Source organism: Zootermopsis nevadensis, unplaced genomic scaffold, assembly GCF_977971745.1.
Source record: "Zootermopsis nevadensis isolate Lab colony 2312 unplaced genomic scaffold, Znev_1.0 Znev_ptg000022l, whole genome shotgun sequence".
NCBI lineage: Eukaryota > Metazoa > Arthropoda > Insecta > Blattodea > Termopsidae > Zootermopsis > Zootermopsis nevadensis.
This window is the reverse complement of record NW_028259154.1, coordinates 15,751,656-15,768,551: the sequence shown is the minus strand read 5'-3', so window position 1 is coordinate 15,768,551 and position 16,896 is coordinate 15,751,656. Positions and strand designations below refer to the sequence as shown.

The window sequence follows — 16,896 nt, the reverse complement described above, 5'->3', positions numbered from 1 at the left end:
CAACCCAGAAAAAAAATAAAAAATTTCATCATCATGATAACCTTAAACAGAGTTGGATTTCTTAGTTAATGTTTTCTAGGATTTTATTTATGTACTAAATTATTGAAATACAATTTTATTCTAGTATTTTGTAACAGAGAATAAGCTGCACACTACTTTTATATTCTGTGCACCCTCCAGCAATGAACTTTATCTTTCAACTTTAATAATCCTGAAAGGGAATATCACATCCAAAACACCTTAACAGAGAGAAATATAGTCTTAAGAACATGTAAATATGAATGTATAAATCAGTAAGATAACACATGGTTTACATATATCTCCATTTAAAATATTTTTTAAAAAAATTATCATCAAAGCCTGAAACAGAAAACAGACTTCTAGACCCAACTCATGGCAGTAGTTTGAAACTTGCCTCATTCATGTAACATGAACACATTTCCTGACTTAGTAAATAAGAAAAAGCTAAAGGTTTGAAACTGGGGTGAGATGTTAATTTAATAGCTTTTGGTCAGGTTTGTCAGTGTTCTCCCATCCATTCTAGTACAGTTTACAAAGAGAAATAAAGTTATATGTCTGGAATACATACATTATATCTGGGTTTGGTGGTGTTATGTATGACTTTTGATTGCAAAATTAGTATAAATGAGCCTTTGGATATTCTCCATGAGAAGTACATTTTCTTGAAGATTTACCATTTATCTCCTGCAACAAAATTTAACAGCTGTATCAGTGCCAACTAAGAAATCAAACACAACTTTTATACTAAAAATGGCATTATGAAATACTTAAACATATAATCAATTGTAAGCACATCACATATTACAGTCCCATAAGTACAGTGGCAGCAGACACTGGAGTCTGAGTTGGTGCTGAAGCTTGCCGTACACTCATCTCCCATGTATCAAGCAACTGTGATACTGAAAACCGACTTGGAAGCTTTCGTATTCTAGAAGCCAAAGCTTTTTGTACAGCACATAAGAACTGTGTGGAACTATGTTCATGAGCAGCCATGTGACATCTTGGTGGGCTGTGAGGGTAATCTTCAGGCACAGAAAGAGACACAGGTGGAACACATGGTAAGTGACGATCATCCAACCAACACAATAACTGGACACAGCGAGAACCAGGCTGTTGAGTTGGGTCAAGGCTAACCTGAGAAAGCAAAGATAAAGAAATTCTCATGAACTGAGATAATTTTCTTTGTAACAAAATTATGACTAAGCAACTGAGTTTGTAGTTCCTATAGAACATACTGAATGAAAACCTGTCCAATGTTTCTTATAGCCTGAGAATACGGAGTGAAAACCAAAGTCAAACTATCTTTCCTAAAGACACAGATATTAATCCATGCTGACTATAATACAAGTTCTTCATCTTCTGATTAGACTGATATCTTGGAACAGTTACCCGACACTACTAAAACAGGAACCAAAGAAAGGCCTGAATGTTGATTGGGCAAGAAACAATTATCATTTTTTCTTTTCCCAAATTTGGAAAACATTATTTTCAGACCCCATCATCAGGTTTTAAACATGCACACACATATACCTTAAATCTTTGGTCTAGACGAGCAATTTCCCCCTGAAGGACATCAGGTATGTCATTTGGAGTTTCTTCCACTTTCTTCTTCTTTAGTGGAGGGGGAAGCATTCTGAAGCAAAGGAATGCAATTCAAACCTCCTTAGACTAGAAGCCTCTCAACTCTACTATTAACACTTCAACCCAGATGTGGCAGAAGGGTTTTCCAAAGAATATCTTCAAATTTACAAAGAACTTTGATTAAATTCATACAATGTGAAAGTCCTCCAGAAAATAAATATACTTAATTTCCTTTGTGCCCACATTAGGTCTGTTAGGATGTATACAAATGCATAACTTCTTTCCATCCATTGCCATTTCTTTAGCAATTAATGTCAACTTTGTATGAGATTCTTAGTACAAAAAACAAATAAAAAACAATTGAAAAATAACTATGGTTGTATTAATATTAACTAATAATGTAAATGAACATATATTTTTAGAATTAAAATAAATTATATACATACATGTAGATATCTCAGAAGCCAGAGTTATGTAAGGATTGTTATGAAGTGTAACATATTTTATATTAATAAAACTATTTTATGCTTATAAAAATTAAGTCTTAAGAAACATTTCTGATAAAACACTTTGTACTAACCTTTGATGTGAATTTCACAATGTTATATTAGTAATACCTCCAATTTCTTCTGTAATACGTTTGAATTCATTTGTAATGATTTAACTGACTGTGTAGATTATGTAGGCACATCATTGAAGAGGAACATTTAATATATGCCAAGATGACTTTAAATTTGATGTTAAATAATTAGACAGAATGAGTGTTTCAAGACAATACATACTTGATTTCTGGACCAAATAATGCTTCAAGGCATGGTCCAAAGGTGCGCTGCAGTGTGTGGTTTGCCACAGGGCTCTGCAGAGTATTACTCACGGCTTCTAGCAAAGGGTTGAAAATATGGTGCTCTTTCAATGGAATTAAATGAGTTGTCTGTGGAGCCACACTCCCCTCGCCCTAAATAATTTTAAGATTGAAAATTATAATCTGTTAAAAAGAGACTCTGACAAATCTGATACAGAGAGTGCACTGCCAGACCACTAAAACTGGAATACGGAAGACATGTTTTACTACATAACACAACAACAAATAAAAACACCTTAGCATTTTCTTGTAATTTAATGATATTGCATTTCTGCATGACCTGGTTTCAACAACAGGATTTGCCACTAGGGACATTGTAAAATAAAAAAGCAAAGAATACATGCTATTTAACATTTTAAAATACCCTTGCACTCAAGCTTACCCGTTTCAGATCAAGTTTTTCTAAAACAACTTCACACTTCAGCAGTGTTTCCAATGGCATACGTTTACTGGGATTGGACAGAATCTCCAGTAACTTCTTCATTTTGCTCAGCTTCTCCACATCTGTAAGCATCAGTACATTTTTAATTTATAACTGTCAGTATGAACTTATATTTGGTTCAGGCTGTATCTAAACAGACAGTGAGTACATGCTTATGTTCCAACTATTTTTTAATCAGATTTTTAATGTAATTCACTTTATAAGGTCTGAAACATGACAGTTTCCCAACAGAATGATGCAACACAAGAAATAATTTTATGAAATTAAAATACACTTAATGATCATCCAGATCTCCTCCCAAAAACTTTCTTTCATTAGCCAGTCCTCCAACATAATAATCAACTTGGAGTGGGCTACCAGTAAGTCTGCAATTCTGAATTAATCCAGATGTGTGGCTGTTAGTCCTGTTTCCATTTTCCCCTCCTCAAATGCCTATATTCAACTGAGTTTTACACACACATATTTCTACATACTGAATCTCTGGAACACAATGAATTTTAATTTCAAATCAAAGCAAGCTTTATGCAAAGGAAATCTTTCATCAATATACTTGATATGGTACTTCATGAACTGAACACTACATAACAAAAATCCCAAATTGAAGGAGAGTCCAATGAAATTATTCTGCAGTCTTCCGTTTGTATGATCAATTAGTATACAGTGAAACCTCGATGCATCATTTTTGGCGGGGGTGGGAAATAAAAATGATAGTTGTGGGAAAGCATTAAAAAATGAATGTTTCTCTCTCAAAGTTACTTCTTTTTACCAAAAAAGTCTTTAATGGACAACTGGTTTGTCGAAACTTTACGTTTTAGGCCAAACAGAGCCCTTTCCACGTTCAAAATGTTTTCCTCGTCACGTTCACTAAATGCGCATAAAAGAACGACTTCACTTTTGCCAATGCAGCATGTGCTTCGGCAAAACTCGGCACAGCTTCGGGCTCACATTCATCATCTTCCTCTTCCTCACCACTCCCACCCCCTTCGCAAACAATAACAGGAAGAATGGAAATACTATTACTGCAGAACTCAACAAAACGTAGCTGTAGAAGACAATGAACCACTGGAAACAAGATGAACCAGAAGAATGAAAAGTGTCGCCCGCCTTTCCTTTGTACTTATAATAAAAGCATTTGTGAAGAAATTCACACTGCACATGCCATCTGGCATCGCTGGAACAAAATATGAGTGCACCCTAATTAAACTCATAAAATTTCTGACAATGAGCACCGCCATTCACTCCAACTATCACCCCTGCACCGCTGACCCCTCATTCCAAAAGAATCTGTGCTGGTTGGGCGACATAACAGGTTACCGCTACTGTGTATTCCAAAAACATTGTGCGTCTTTCGGTATTAATTTATCTCAAAACCCAGCATTTTGAATTCTAAAAACATCGCGTAAATTTCGTTATAATTTATCAGAAACGATCATTGCGGGAGAATTGTGGGCCAGGACTAAGATTTTTGAACGATTGATGCGATAAACGATAGTTCGAGGAACGATAGAAGCGGGCAAATGTAACATTATTTTATATGGGATGTATCAGGGACCAAACAAAACGAACGATGCATCTGGGAAAACGATAGTTCGGGGAACGATGGATAGAGGTTTCACTGTACTAACTTACTAGCTAACCAATTACCAAAAACCGTGGTAACAGAATCCAAGGTAAAATCCAACCAATGGATACAGTACTGTCAGTTTGGTCCTATTCACACCTTCACAATTGCATCCTTTGGATTGTTTCCATATTATCCTCCATCTACTTCTTGGTCATGCAAGTGACAAGTTTCTAACAGATTTCCACATCACAAGTCTGGTATGCATTCTTGTTTCCCAAATGTAATTCCTTAATTTTATTATCATATGTGCAATATTTCCCAAACTGTGCAAACCACACTGTGAATGAAGTATGTGAAGCTATTTTATTTAATCTGTGTCTCAATCCACAATTGCAAAAGCTGTTCTCTCTACAAATCTAATTAGCATGAAACAAATACATACAAAAAAACATCGTCAGTAATTAAACTGACACAATTCTACACAATATATAAGCAAATGTATGTTCACGCACCATCATTGCCCATCCTATTGATCATGCGACGCAGGGGTTCAATATATTTACTGAGCTGCCGAACCTTCTCCCTATAGGCCTGATCTTCCTGTAGGCTGCAGGGGCTGGGAGTAGGTACTGCAGGACCAGGAGTATTAAGTGAACTGCTTGGTGATGGAGCCATTCCTGCAAGTATAATAATAGAAGAATAATTCACACACTATGTGACTAAAAATGGCACTTGTGTATATAAAAGTTAGTCTATATTATAGCATAGGATAATAAAAAATATTAGTCAACTTCTAGAGTATACAAGTATATCCTAACAAACAACCAGGATCTATTTCACTGAGGACAACATTATACTGCACTGCAGCAGTAGGTTGAAAACACATCTTCATTTTATAATACCATGATTACATACCATGCACAAATTTCTTTAATGATAATTTATTTTACATTTAAAGTGAACATACATGTGATGTCTGTAAGATTTAAAATTACCAAATGTTTTATTGTGTGTTAATATGATATGCCAGTATACAACTACATCAAGTCTTCTAACTAGTCTGTGATGTCAAAGATTCAAAAACCACTGACTTAAAATGCATATGAATCAGTGATACATTTTTGACATTAACAGTCTAAGAATACCATTTGTAGCAAGAATTACCATAAGAAAAGTGACATTTTTAACTTACCACCAGATCGCTGGGCAGTAGACATGGGGGTGAGCTGTGAACTTGGTGAAGGAGCCAAAGCAGGCGATGCAGCCATCTGGTTGCTAAGAATGAAACAGTCAGTTCAAACACTGAAATCCCATGTACTATACTGAGGTCACAGAAAGAAGTCCTACAATTTAAGCTGTTAGACTTATTCCCTCTAGCACACTCCCTGTATTCTTCTCCAGTCACTTAGCCATTCTGATCTTGTCACTGTTAACAGCAATAACTTTTGCTAGCAACAAGAGTATTTGGGCTGGCTGATACATGCCAGAGGGAGTTTGAGGGGAACAAAAAAGTAGACAGAAATAAGGAAGCCTCAACATCCCTGCCATCCACAGAATTTCTCTCCATGGCCTTACTACATTTGCCAATATCTGTTTTCTTGACATTTCAACAGGACAAAGTAATGTAGAAATTAAACAACAATTAGAATACAAATTTACTGTAAAGTATGTTGTCTTTACTTCCGCACCTTCACATCTTTCAGCCAATAATATTGGAAGCATGAAGTCAATACAAGACAGCACTGAAGTAGGAACTGTACTGAAGCATTGCAGTGCAAACAATGATAAACACTGCCATCAAGACCCAAAGATTCATCTCTGTTAATACTAAAATTCACCAGTGCACACAATCCTCAGCCAATTCCACCCACCTCTCATTCTCACAACCCCATTTTCCTCTTGGTCTTTCCAAGTGGACATACCTGAAGATCATGCATGATAAACTCTGTTTATGTTCTAAACTTCAAAACATGGCATAAAATACAACATGTAACAACAATAAATTTTGTGACATTTTAGGGAGAGAAAGAACAGTAATAATTTGTTACATAAGAGAATAAAATATATTTTTTGTTGAGATAAAGTATTTTATTCTATATTGGTACATGAAATTTAATTATCTAGACTGACATAATATTCTTCTTTTTCCAGTTTAACAACGTTTATACATTTTCCGGTACCCTTTTACAGGTCCCCAAATTTTTTTAGTTGGCTTGATCTATGGACATTCGGTACGACTCCTTGGATGAGGGATTGGCTAGTCGCAAGGCCCCTACCTATACAAAGGACAGCACAACACAGAAAAACATCCATGGCTTGAGTGGGATTCGAACCCACAGTCCCCGCGACCAAGCGGCACAAGGCCCACGCCTCAGACCGCGCGGCCACGACCCCACTGGCATAATATTAAGAATACTAATTTCTCAGCCATAATGTAAATAATTAGTCATCACAGTGATGCCATAAAACAAATATAAGAAATGATTCTGGTATATGACATATATCTACAAAGAAACAATAACTATGTAAAAGTACTTTCCAAGCAAAGATGATGTACTTCTGTACTGTAGCATCCTCTTGTGTCAAACTTTGAAACATAGAAAATAATATACAAACTTATATTAGCAAGTACATATAAATACCTGGATGGAGCAGCACCCAGCCCTGCTGGAGAAGCCTGTAGAGCAGATGGTGATGGACTCTGTCGTAAAAATGCATTGGAAGCAACATTACGCGGACCAGCAAACCCAGAATTCTGACCAGTCATCATGATACCCTCACCTCCCTGAACAACAAAACAAATGTCTACAAGTATGTCATATCATCACTATACAAAGACTAGAATATAGAATTTGTGAACATGATGATAAACCTTACAAAAAAGGGGTATTTCTTGCAAAATTCTGTTTCGAATAGCCACTGAGTTTTCAAGTATACATCCACATACCGTATTTACTCATATATCCCACGCACTTTTCTGAAAATAATTTACCCTTAAAATGGGGTGAGTGGCTTATGCAAGTATAAGTCATTACATACCTAAATGTATCTCTCTACCTGCTCCTGGTGCTTTAAAAGCAGGGTTGACCATTACTTGCTTCAGTTATTATATGAAAAATTAGTACAAAGAGCAAGAAATTATGGTCTTTCAAAGCGAGTGAAAACTTGAAGATATTTTGAATGGCTGAGGTAATCAGAAATCAGGCTGTCAGGAGAAGGTTTAATGTCAGTGAGGCATCTATAAGAGACTGGAGGAAGAAGAAGGACCTTCTAAAGCTATGTCTACATTCGTGCGCTTTTACGTTCGTCAATGGCATGCGTTATAGCGCAAGCAATAGGGCACGTAACGCATGCCTGAAGAGAGTTGAACGGCAACAGATTTAGCAGCGCATGCCTCAATGCACGTGTTCCCAGCCTGAGTGGGTTTTGTTTCAACACGCCGTGCGTCTCATGTCTCCTTCCTCTACAACAGTGGTATTCAACCTTTTTGTTCGTGTATCCCAAGATATAATTTCTCTTCAACTTTGTATCCCCAAAGTATAATTTGTATAATTCAAGTTATACATAGTATATAATCTACATCCAAAATAAATTAAGTAAATTACATCCAAAATAATGTATTAAATAATAAGTTTTAATTTAGAAAAAGGAAAATCAAGCTATTAAACAACAAATACATTATTGTCTATCATATAAAAAATAATAAAGAAACAAAGGTATTTTAGCAAAGCAAAATTATATGTTTAAATTTTTTATAAATTATTAATTAATGTGGTTCAAACCTGTTAATGAGATGATTGAGCTTGTTTCTGCCACCCAGATAAGAATTAAATTAAGGAGAGAGAGAGAGAGAGAAAATGGCCCTCCCAAATCGAATGTCCTTACATCCGATTCTCCTGTGGCTAACCCTAAATCTGGCCCTGATTATTCAGTGTTTATCATAAGAAATATATGTATTTTTTTAAATTTCACATACCCCCGGGGGTACGCACACCCCAGGTTTAATACCACTGCTCTACAAGACAACGTCTTCGGAAGAAAAATTTTGTTGATTATCGACATTTACAGGTCGTTTCAACTATTATGGGACATTCGTGTAAAGTTTCTAAATAAAACCTCTTCATCGACTTCCAAATCCTTCAGAATTCCAAAATTCCGTTTCTTTAAATAATCCTTCAGCCATATGCGTTGCTGCCGTTGCTCTTTTCTTTTTCTTGCACCTGTGATAACTAAATATGCTGCACTTATACCGATAAATAAAGTTGCGTCTGACATGTTCCTCTCTCCTGTTAACAAAAATGCCTGACAAATAGCAGCGTAGTGTGGACAGCTAGGAGCATGCCTTTGACACATTCAACAAAGGCATGCCCTAAACGAAAGTTGAATTGAATGTTGAAGCGCAAGTTGAACTGAAAGTTGAAAACGAAAGCGCACGAGTGTAGACATAGCTTAATGGAGACAAGTATTCGAAGAGCCTTCAGAGTATCCACACTGAAGTTTGAGTTAATCAAAGAGGAACTAGTGAATTTTATTTGCAAGAAGTGGCAATTCAGATATGCTGTATTAATGGAAATGTGCCAGATGAAAATGGTGGCAATAGCTAGAGCCAAGCAAGTAACAAATTTCAAGGCAAGTCAAGGGTGGTTGGTGAGGTGTTTTGCCTGTAACAATTTAACCACAAGGAAACAGACCCATATTGTACAGATGCATATGAAGAAAAAGTTACAAACTTTTCAAAATAATTGTTTTATTTCCCTGAAAAATGGGGTGCGTGTGTTACACAAGTGTGTAGGGTACATGAGTAAATATGGTATATCCCAGGTACCCACCCTTGAATTGTTAGGTAAGTCTGAGCTTTAAGTTAAACACAAATTCAGTGATATGTCAGAGGTAAAATATAAAGTTATAAAAATTTTCAAACTCAAAAAACTCAATCACAGTAAGAACTCAACTGCAATTAAATAATTAAAACTTTTGAAAATTCACTGAAGTTCTCTGCAAAAAAAAGTTCTGGTGCTTTTCATGTATTCATTGAAAGCAGCCTTTTCATGTCTCTTTTTTAATACATAAAAGACATTCGAACCAGATAGGACACAATGCTTGTGGATTAATAGTTTACTACAAGATGGTCTGCAGTCTTTCCACAGTTTAGTTCCATTGTGTACAACAACAAACCCCCCACCACACACAGAAAACACAGCATGAACTTCCTGTCTCCCCCATTTAAGCACATTCACTTCATTTTAACTTCCTGATTTCACCATCCTAACAATACTAGCTGACCTGTATCAATCATGAAGCTCCTCATTATGCAACATTTTGTATTATTAAAAAAAATACAGATATAAAGGAAACATTTTACTTTGTCAGTTATTCTGATGCCAGAATATACTGTCGATCTCTCATTTTCTACAGATGTGGATAACTATCTCCATTGATCACAGATATTATAACCGTCCTTGGTTATTTGTTTGCCTCGACTAGCCAGGGACTCAGGGTCGTTCACGGGGATCGGGTGAATGACGAACAGATAATAATTAGCTGTTGATCTAATTATACTTTTATTATGTATTTTCTTCGTTACACAACTTTATAAAAATCTTAACCTCTACCGTCAAGAAACTTTCCAAGACTGTCCACGACTGCCCAGACACCCTTCACGACCCTTGCTGCTGGCTCACTCCCCCAAAAAAACCACATGTGAGTCCTCCCCCTACTTTCTCACTGCACGCAGCCGTTTCTTTGTTTTTAAAGAATGTCGGCCAGCTCGCCCTCGCAGTTTTGCTCCACAGAACTCTAATGTCTGGACGGTTACAATATCAGTTATGTTATAAGACATGCAATCCCTTATTCTTACATATTCAATCAGATGTCACAGGTTAGGCAAAGGCATTGTGTAATTCCTATAGCTTAGAAATAAAATGCAAAGCAACTTGAACCCATACTGTCAGAAAAACGTAGTGTTACCCAAATGTAACAAGTAAATGATGACATCTAAGTAAGAAAATAAACAACTTAACTACTCACTTTTCTCTGTTGCTGCATTTGAGCCATATGATTCATCTGGCCTGGCATTTGTCCTGGCATCTGAGGCATCTGGCCCAGAGACTGACCTTGAATTTGACCTTGCAGCTGTCCACCCATCTGTCCAGGCAACTGAACCCGCATCTGGGTAGGAATCTGACCAGCCATCTGACTTGGGCATGCAACATTTGGTAGGGGTCCTGACTGCATCTGGCCTGGCATTCCCACCATTGGTCCAACCTGCACAATGAAAACACTGTACACTTACAAAACACATGCTTTAGAGCAACAAGTAATTGTCCTTGTATGTAATTAAGCACCATTCCATGATAAAGATAGGTAGAGTAAAGGTACATCTTCATGAATTCTTAATCTTAGCTCTAGATGAGTGGTCACACTCCAGCCATTTTGCTCTCAGGAAAAGAGGAATGGAGTATGTGTTAAGAATGTACTTTGTAAAAATTGATTAGTGACTACTGGGAGCTAGACTGTTATGTATATTTTTGGGACTGAACCACACATTTTTGTTCTCTTCAGTTTTGTTTCATGAAAACAAATACACACACTCACCAGCGCTTCATAGTAATGATAAAATTAATACAAATGAAAATCACATTGTAAACATATTTTGGAAGACTTGCTCATGGGCTAACCAAATAATTACCACTTGGTGGACAAAGGACACTGTACAGGGATAAAGTAAGGAAATATATATAAAGTGTGCAAAAACTTATGTGTGTGTGTGTGTGTTTGTGTTTGTGCACGGGAGAGATAGAGAGAGGTTGTTCATTCTACAAGGGGTTAATAACTTCCAGCAAAGTTCCAACAAAACTCACCTGTGGACCCGGACCCATTCCAATATCTGGTGGCATTTTGTTCTGCATAGGCTGCATTCCTGACAACCCCTGTGGCCTTTGATTTAATGTCTGCAACACTGACAAAATATTTATATTTGTTATCAAAAGACCTACTATACATTAACAATCTGCAATTACAGAACAAAGTGAAAATGATCTACAAAAGGCCACAGTCTCCATCATTCAAAACTTCTTCAAATACATATAGAAACAGATCAACTGTTAAAGCTTTAAAAAGAAAGACTTCTATTATCAAATAAGACAAGTACAATATTTATGTACATAAAAAGTATAAATTTTGAAGTGTGATCTACTCCATTAGAAATGCAACATGTCTGAATTATAACTAAATAAGTTTAATAAAGTAAAAGTAAAATAAATGTGCAATAATTAATTTAATACACCTGCAAAAGTGGACAGTTAAAATACTGAGGAGATGAGATAATAAGATGCAAGTTAGGAATATAGGTTGCGTGTATATGAGGTAGATGGAACCAACTCAGAACCGCATCCAATTCTGGAGCTTTTGTACCAAAGGTGTTAGAACTTCATTAGTAGCAGTATTGTCAATTGAACAGGAGAAATGTAAATGACAACACTTGGGTGAAGAGAGAAACAATGGACAATAGAGATATTTGGCCAAAACCCATAAAACTTACCTTCCTATTACACAAACTTCTATCCTTATAAAACTTGGTTTGTAGTTCATGTTATATTCAGGAATTTTGAGTAAATGAACAAAATCAGATGTCTTGAAACTGCTGGTCTATCCACTACAGGAATGAAGTCAAACAGTTCTACAAATACAGTACAGTGGTATACAAACTACTTAACCTTTTCTGTACCACATACCCATTATAAATAATTAATCCACTCTCTTTCTTTCAGTTTATATTTAATCTATAACATTCCTACAGAGGACTCCAATGTTCAGATATCTACCTCTTATTTATTTTTATAATATAAATTCTAACTTCATATTAAGAAATTTAGGAATGCATTACCACCTTCTGCTGTCTTTACCATTAGCTTTCACACATCCTCATGCAAGCCAGTACACACACATGAACAATATGATACTTCTGAACATTCACATAAATCTTCATATAAAAAACAAGTCCTGACTCATTGATATAGACAGAAGTATTAATTTCTACAACAACAAATTTAATAAAAACTAATAATTCTAGAGCTGAAAGGTATAATGGATGTATAAGACCTTCAAATTACAAGAAAGGAAGGAAAGAAAGAGGGGCAGTACAAACTCAGTTAATATTTTGCATAGAATTTAAATGCTAACTTACAGCTTGAGGCAGGAATGGATGAAGGTTGGACCATACCTCCTCCCTGTGGTCCTCCTAATCCCATTATCTGATTCCCTGTTCCTGTAAACAGAATTATTAATAAAAAAAATAACTGGCATCCTAAAGAGTATAGAAAGTTCAAACAGCACTGATCCAATTACTCATAAACCAACACTGTAAACATTATGGTCATCTTATATATATATATATATATATATATATATATATATATATAAAAAAGAGAGAAAGAAAGAAAGAAAGAAAGAAAGAAAGAAAGAAAGAAAGAAAGAAAGAAGCCTTCTACAATGTATATAATAAGGTTTATACCAATGGCACAACACAACATTCACCAAATAAACTATCTATAAGTTTGAAGATTACATAAGTAAGATGCATGAATTATACAACAAGGTTAAACACTTGCAAAAAATTATATTAATTTCACTATTAGATTGAACTATAATCACAAATATTTAAACTTTATTCTATACTATCTGTGAACATTATGTCACAACTCAGGAAGTTACATGCCATAGTAAAAAAGCAATTTAGTTTAGGTAAAGACGACTAAGAATTTTACTTCACAAAAAATGTCAACTGATTATAAATACTTATTTCACTTAAATAAAATGTATGTATGCTACAACGGACTAAAAATGTAGATTAAATAACACACATGCAAACAGAAATATTCACTGAGTATGATGCACTATTTTTGAATATACCTTGACGGGCTAGGTTTTGAAGGGCACCTATTGGATCTTGGGCAGCTTGTCCTCCACTACCACCACCAGGTACTCCCATACCAGCGCCCTTCTTTGAATCTGCATCAAAATAATGAAGAAAATAAACTGATTAGCTTGAGAGTTCAAATTGCCAATATCTAAACCGACAAGTCAAGTTTTAACTTATGAGTTGCTTTCCCGTATTTCAATTAGTCCTCTGAATATATTAATTATTCTTGACTATGGAGAATATATTTAGGCACAACACTTATCAAATTAACGATACTTCATACTGTCACAAAAAATCCTGTTTATATGAAAACTGTGCACATATTATGTACGGCAGCTATCATAAATATGAGAGCATTTACCCCTTAACATATCACATGTAATTTCTCATGCAGGTATTCATGTCCCAGTTAAATTACGGCATTTATTTAATATAAGTACAACAATTCAACATGTCATCACATGGTACATATGTTATTCAAAAGATAAATTCATGTTCCCAACCAGAATACAATGGGCTGCTAAAGGTTAATTTAATTATGCAGATGACCCATATAACAAACAATATACACTTAGTAAAGAATTCACTAAAATATAAACTTGTACTTACTCATTTCTCGAACATGCAAAATCAGTCTTGCCACAAATCCAAGGTATTCTTCCTAAAAAAATAATAAATAAAGTAAACTGTTTGGTTCATGCCAGAATACAATAGTAGAGATTACAAGAGAAAAACAACTCAAACACAATGTAGTACATACCATTAGTTGGATGGATAGAAAAGTAAAGCTACTTGCTTGTTAAAAGCCTCTGTTTTGATGTTTATTAAATAAGCCAAAGGATTAACACTATATATTTCTGAAAAGCTAGAACTGGGAGAACATAATATTCAAAGACTTGGCAGTTGCTATATATATGAGAAATATTAATGTAATAGTATTTCTATGCTGTTCATAATGCAATCACAAAAATGCAACAGTATGAACAACAACAAATATTTTAAAATAATTTTAAAAACAAGCAGTAGAAACAAGGTTATTTACTTGATGAGACAAGACAAAAGACTGAACCTGTAGACATTAAATTCTTTAGACAAATTGAAACACTCAACAGTATTTACCATGAGAAGTATAATCAGAACAAAAATGTAACATAAGTAAAAGGTACCTGAAAGAGTTTTCTGTGAAGTAGATTTGGTGAGAATTCAATGAAAAAATTTGCACAACTTCATAAAGTGCATCTGACATAATGCAGATAATGTTTACATGATTGACAATAGATAATAATCGGTAGCTTATGTCCTATTAAAATAGTAACAGATGAAACAGGAAATGTAATTAATTAAATGTATTTACTGCTTGTCATTTATGCAGTTGAATAAAACATTTTGTGAACTCAAAAAAAAGTCAGTGTTGTTCTGTGGTAGATAGGCATCTAGAAATGTGGTCACAGTCAGTTGCTACTTTTTCTTTTGTGTCATTTACAGTATCCTTCTCTTTCCCCTCTCATTATTACAGTTTGGCATGTGCCAACAATATAAAACACTGCTAAAAGGTTATATACATCTTACTACACTGTAAACCTGCAACAATGAGATAAGAACAATAACCTATCATAAAATGTGGATGCCAGACATAAGAAAAAATACTTATCTTTGCCAGTACAACAAGAAATATCCATATCTGAAAAGTATATTGCACTGTGCAAGCAGAAGAGACTTGAGAACCTAGTTACTACATTATAAACAGAGTGATTAAAGAGTGCTGGTACACCTGTTAGAAGTGGGAAGTGATTTAAAAGTCCCTGTGCACAGACATGTCATAGGTGGTACACAGCTTCTGTGTCATGCGACCACAACCTTCTGACTTGTTATAACTGTAAGTTAATATGAGAAATATATTTGTGTTCTTACATGTGTACAAGGACTTTTGAATCAACCTGTATAATGGTAATAACTTTAGACTGATATTCTACAGTATATCATAAACAGGACACACGTAAACTGTGTGACCAAACTGCTACATCAGTAACACTCAAATACAGCCACCAGCTATATCATGAACAAGAGAAACATTCAGAAACACCATAACTTCCAATTTTTGAATTTACTTACTTGAATATTCTGAATAAATTTAGTACCTAAGTGCTCCTTCAAACATCCAATGACTCAAACTTCTCATACATAATTCAAACATCCCTACAAATACAATGGGAGATTTTTCCTTATGTGGTGTCAATACAGTAGCACAAGAGATGAAGTGAACTGACCCTTGTCTTGGCTTTCTGGAAGACATGGTTTTCCATTTCCATGCTATTTTTGGTTGTTGGCATACCAGACGTCCGAATGGCTTCATCTCTGAAAAACATCCAATTTGCAAGATTACAAAAAGGCCAAACTCCAAACTAGCAGTCTCATGTATACAGCTACCTTTGAATAGTCATTGCTAACAATTGAAAACAAAAGAACCTCTGTACGTTCAGTTCCTTCCTTACTTCACTGAAGTGTTGTATGAACCTCAAGGTTATTTAATGCTAAATGAAAACTAGTAAGATGATTATTAATATGTTGAGAAGGTGTGAGAAATTACATACTGTGAAATTCAAGATTCAAATTAAGTTCTTCTCTTAAAAGGCAAGGAAAGCACTTTACTGTCCTCTATCTCCTTGGTTCCAGATACACAACTGAGTGTGATTAAGATAATTTTGTTGTGTAGATATAAAGTTGCAAATAATTACAATAAACTGTATATACCATTAACCTTATATACAAGCTGCATACTTTCCTTCCTCCACCTACACAAAGCGAAACTATTGGATCTAACAAGAGTGAACGATGTCAATATATATATGTGTGTGTGTGTGTGTGTGTGTATATATATATATATATATATACACACACACACACACATACACATACATACACACACACACACACACAACCCAAACTGATCGAACAAGGTGAGGAAGATCAATCTAATCTAACCCCCATCAGGGTCATGGATGCATATTCCGCCAACTCGCAAAACCCCAAAAAAGAAAGCTACGAAAATCTAATCTAATGAGACCTGGCGTGAGAGGTTAGTGATTTCGGACAAAACAAGCTACTTCTGAAGAATTCACAACAAAATGTTGTAGAATAGGGGTTAACGAACAAGTGACAATGTCAAATAAAACCACCCTTATTTTGAAAGCATTAACAAATAATCACGAAAACAGAACATTCTCACCTATTATTAAGAGAGGAAAACTTACATTTTAGCAACCACACTTTGACGAAAAGTTGCAGTCCTCCACGATCCATCATCAGCAGCCATTTTCCGTAACTAGCAGACACTACCGGACAAAGATAAGCAACTTCGAAATTATATCTACTATGCTACCATCTCTGAATCATAATCGTGTAGTAAACAAACCACAATGTACCAAGGCATGAGAACAGTAGCTCTATCGATAAAGAAGTATATTTACTATTGGATTTAATGCCTCCCCCGCAATACTTCATTTGCC

General features: G+C 35.2%; 1 protein-coding gene across 1 annotated transcript; it reads right to left on the bottom strand.

Annotated features, from left to right (window-relative positions):
- Nucleotides 1–65: 65 nt before the first annotated feature.
- MED15 (mediator complex subunit 15) lies at nucleotides 66–16,748 on the bottom strand. Its single transcript, XM_022084213.2, has 14 exons — nucleotides 16,642–16,748; nucleotides 15,658–15,745; nucleotides 14,000–14,051; nucleotides 13,381–13,479; nucleotides 12,656–12,736; nucleotides 11,331–11,428; nucleotides 10,498–10,734; nucleotides 7,113–7,255; nucleotides 5,663–5,745; nucleotides 4,983–5,147; nucleotides 2,847–2,968; nucleotides 2,385–2,557; nucleotides 1,552–1,654; nucleotides 66–1,155 (listed from the first exon to the last, which is right to left on the bottom strand). The coding sequence occupies exons 1-14, from the start codon at nucleotides 16,701–16,703 to the stop codon at nucleotides 823–825; spliced, it is 1,839 nt and encodes a 612-aa protein (XP_021939905.1). The 5' UTR covers nucleotides 16,704–16,748; the 3' UTR covers nucleotides 66–822.
- Nucleotides 16,749–16,896: the final 148 nt, after the last annotated feature.

What these genes read in the sequence shown, in the direction of transcription:
- MED15 (XM_022084213.2), bottom strand. Translation starts at nt 16,703, where the DNA reads ATGGCTGCTGATGATGGATCGTGGAGGACTGCAACTTTTCGTCAAAGT. An exon ending in GAATGGGTCCGGGTCCACAG is followed by an intron (nt 10,735 to 11,330) that starts GTGAGTTTTGTT and finishes TTCATTGTGCAG; the next exon opens with GTTGGACCAATGGTGGGAAT. An exon ending in GTCTAGACCAAAGATTTAAG is followed by an intron (nt 1,156 to 1,551) that starts GTATATGTGTGT and finishes TTGCTTTCTCAG; the next exon opens with GTTAGCCTTGACCCAACTCA.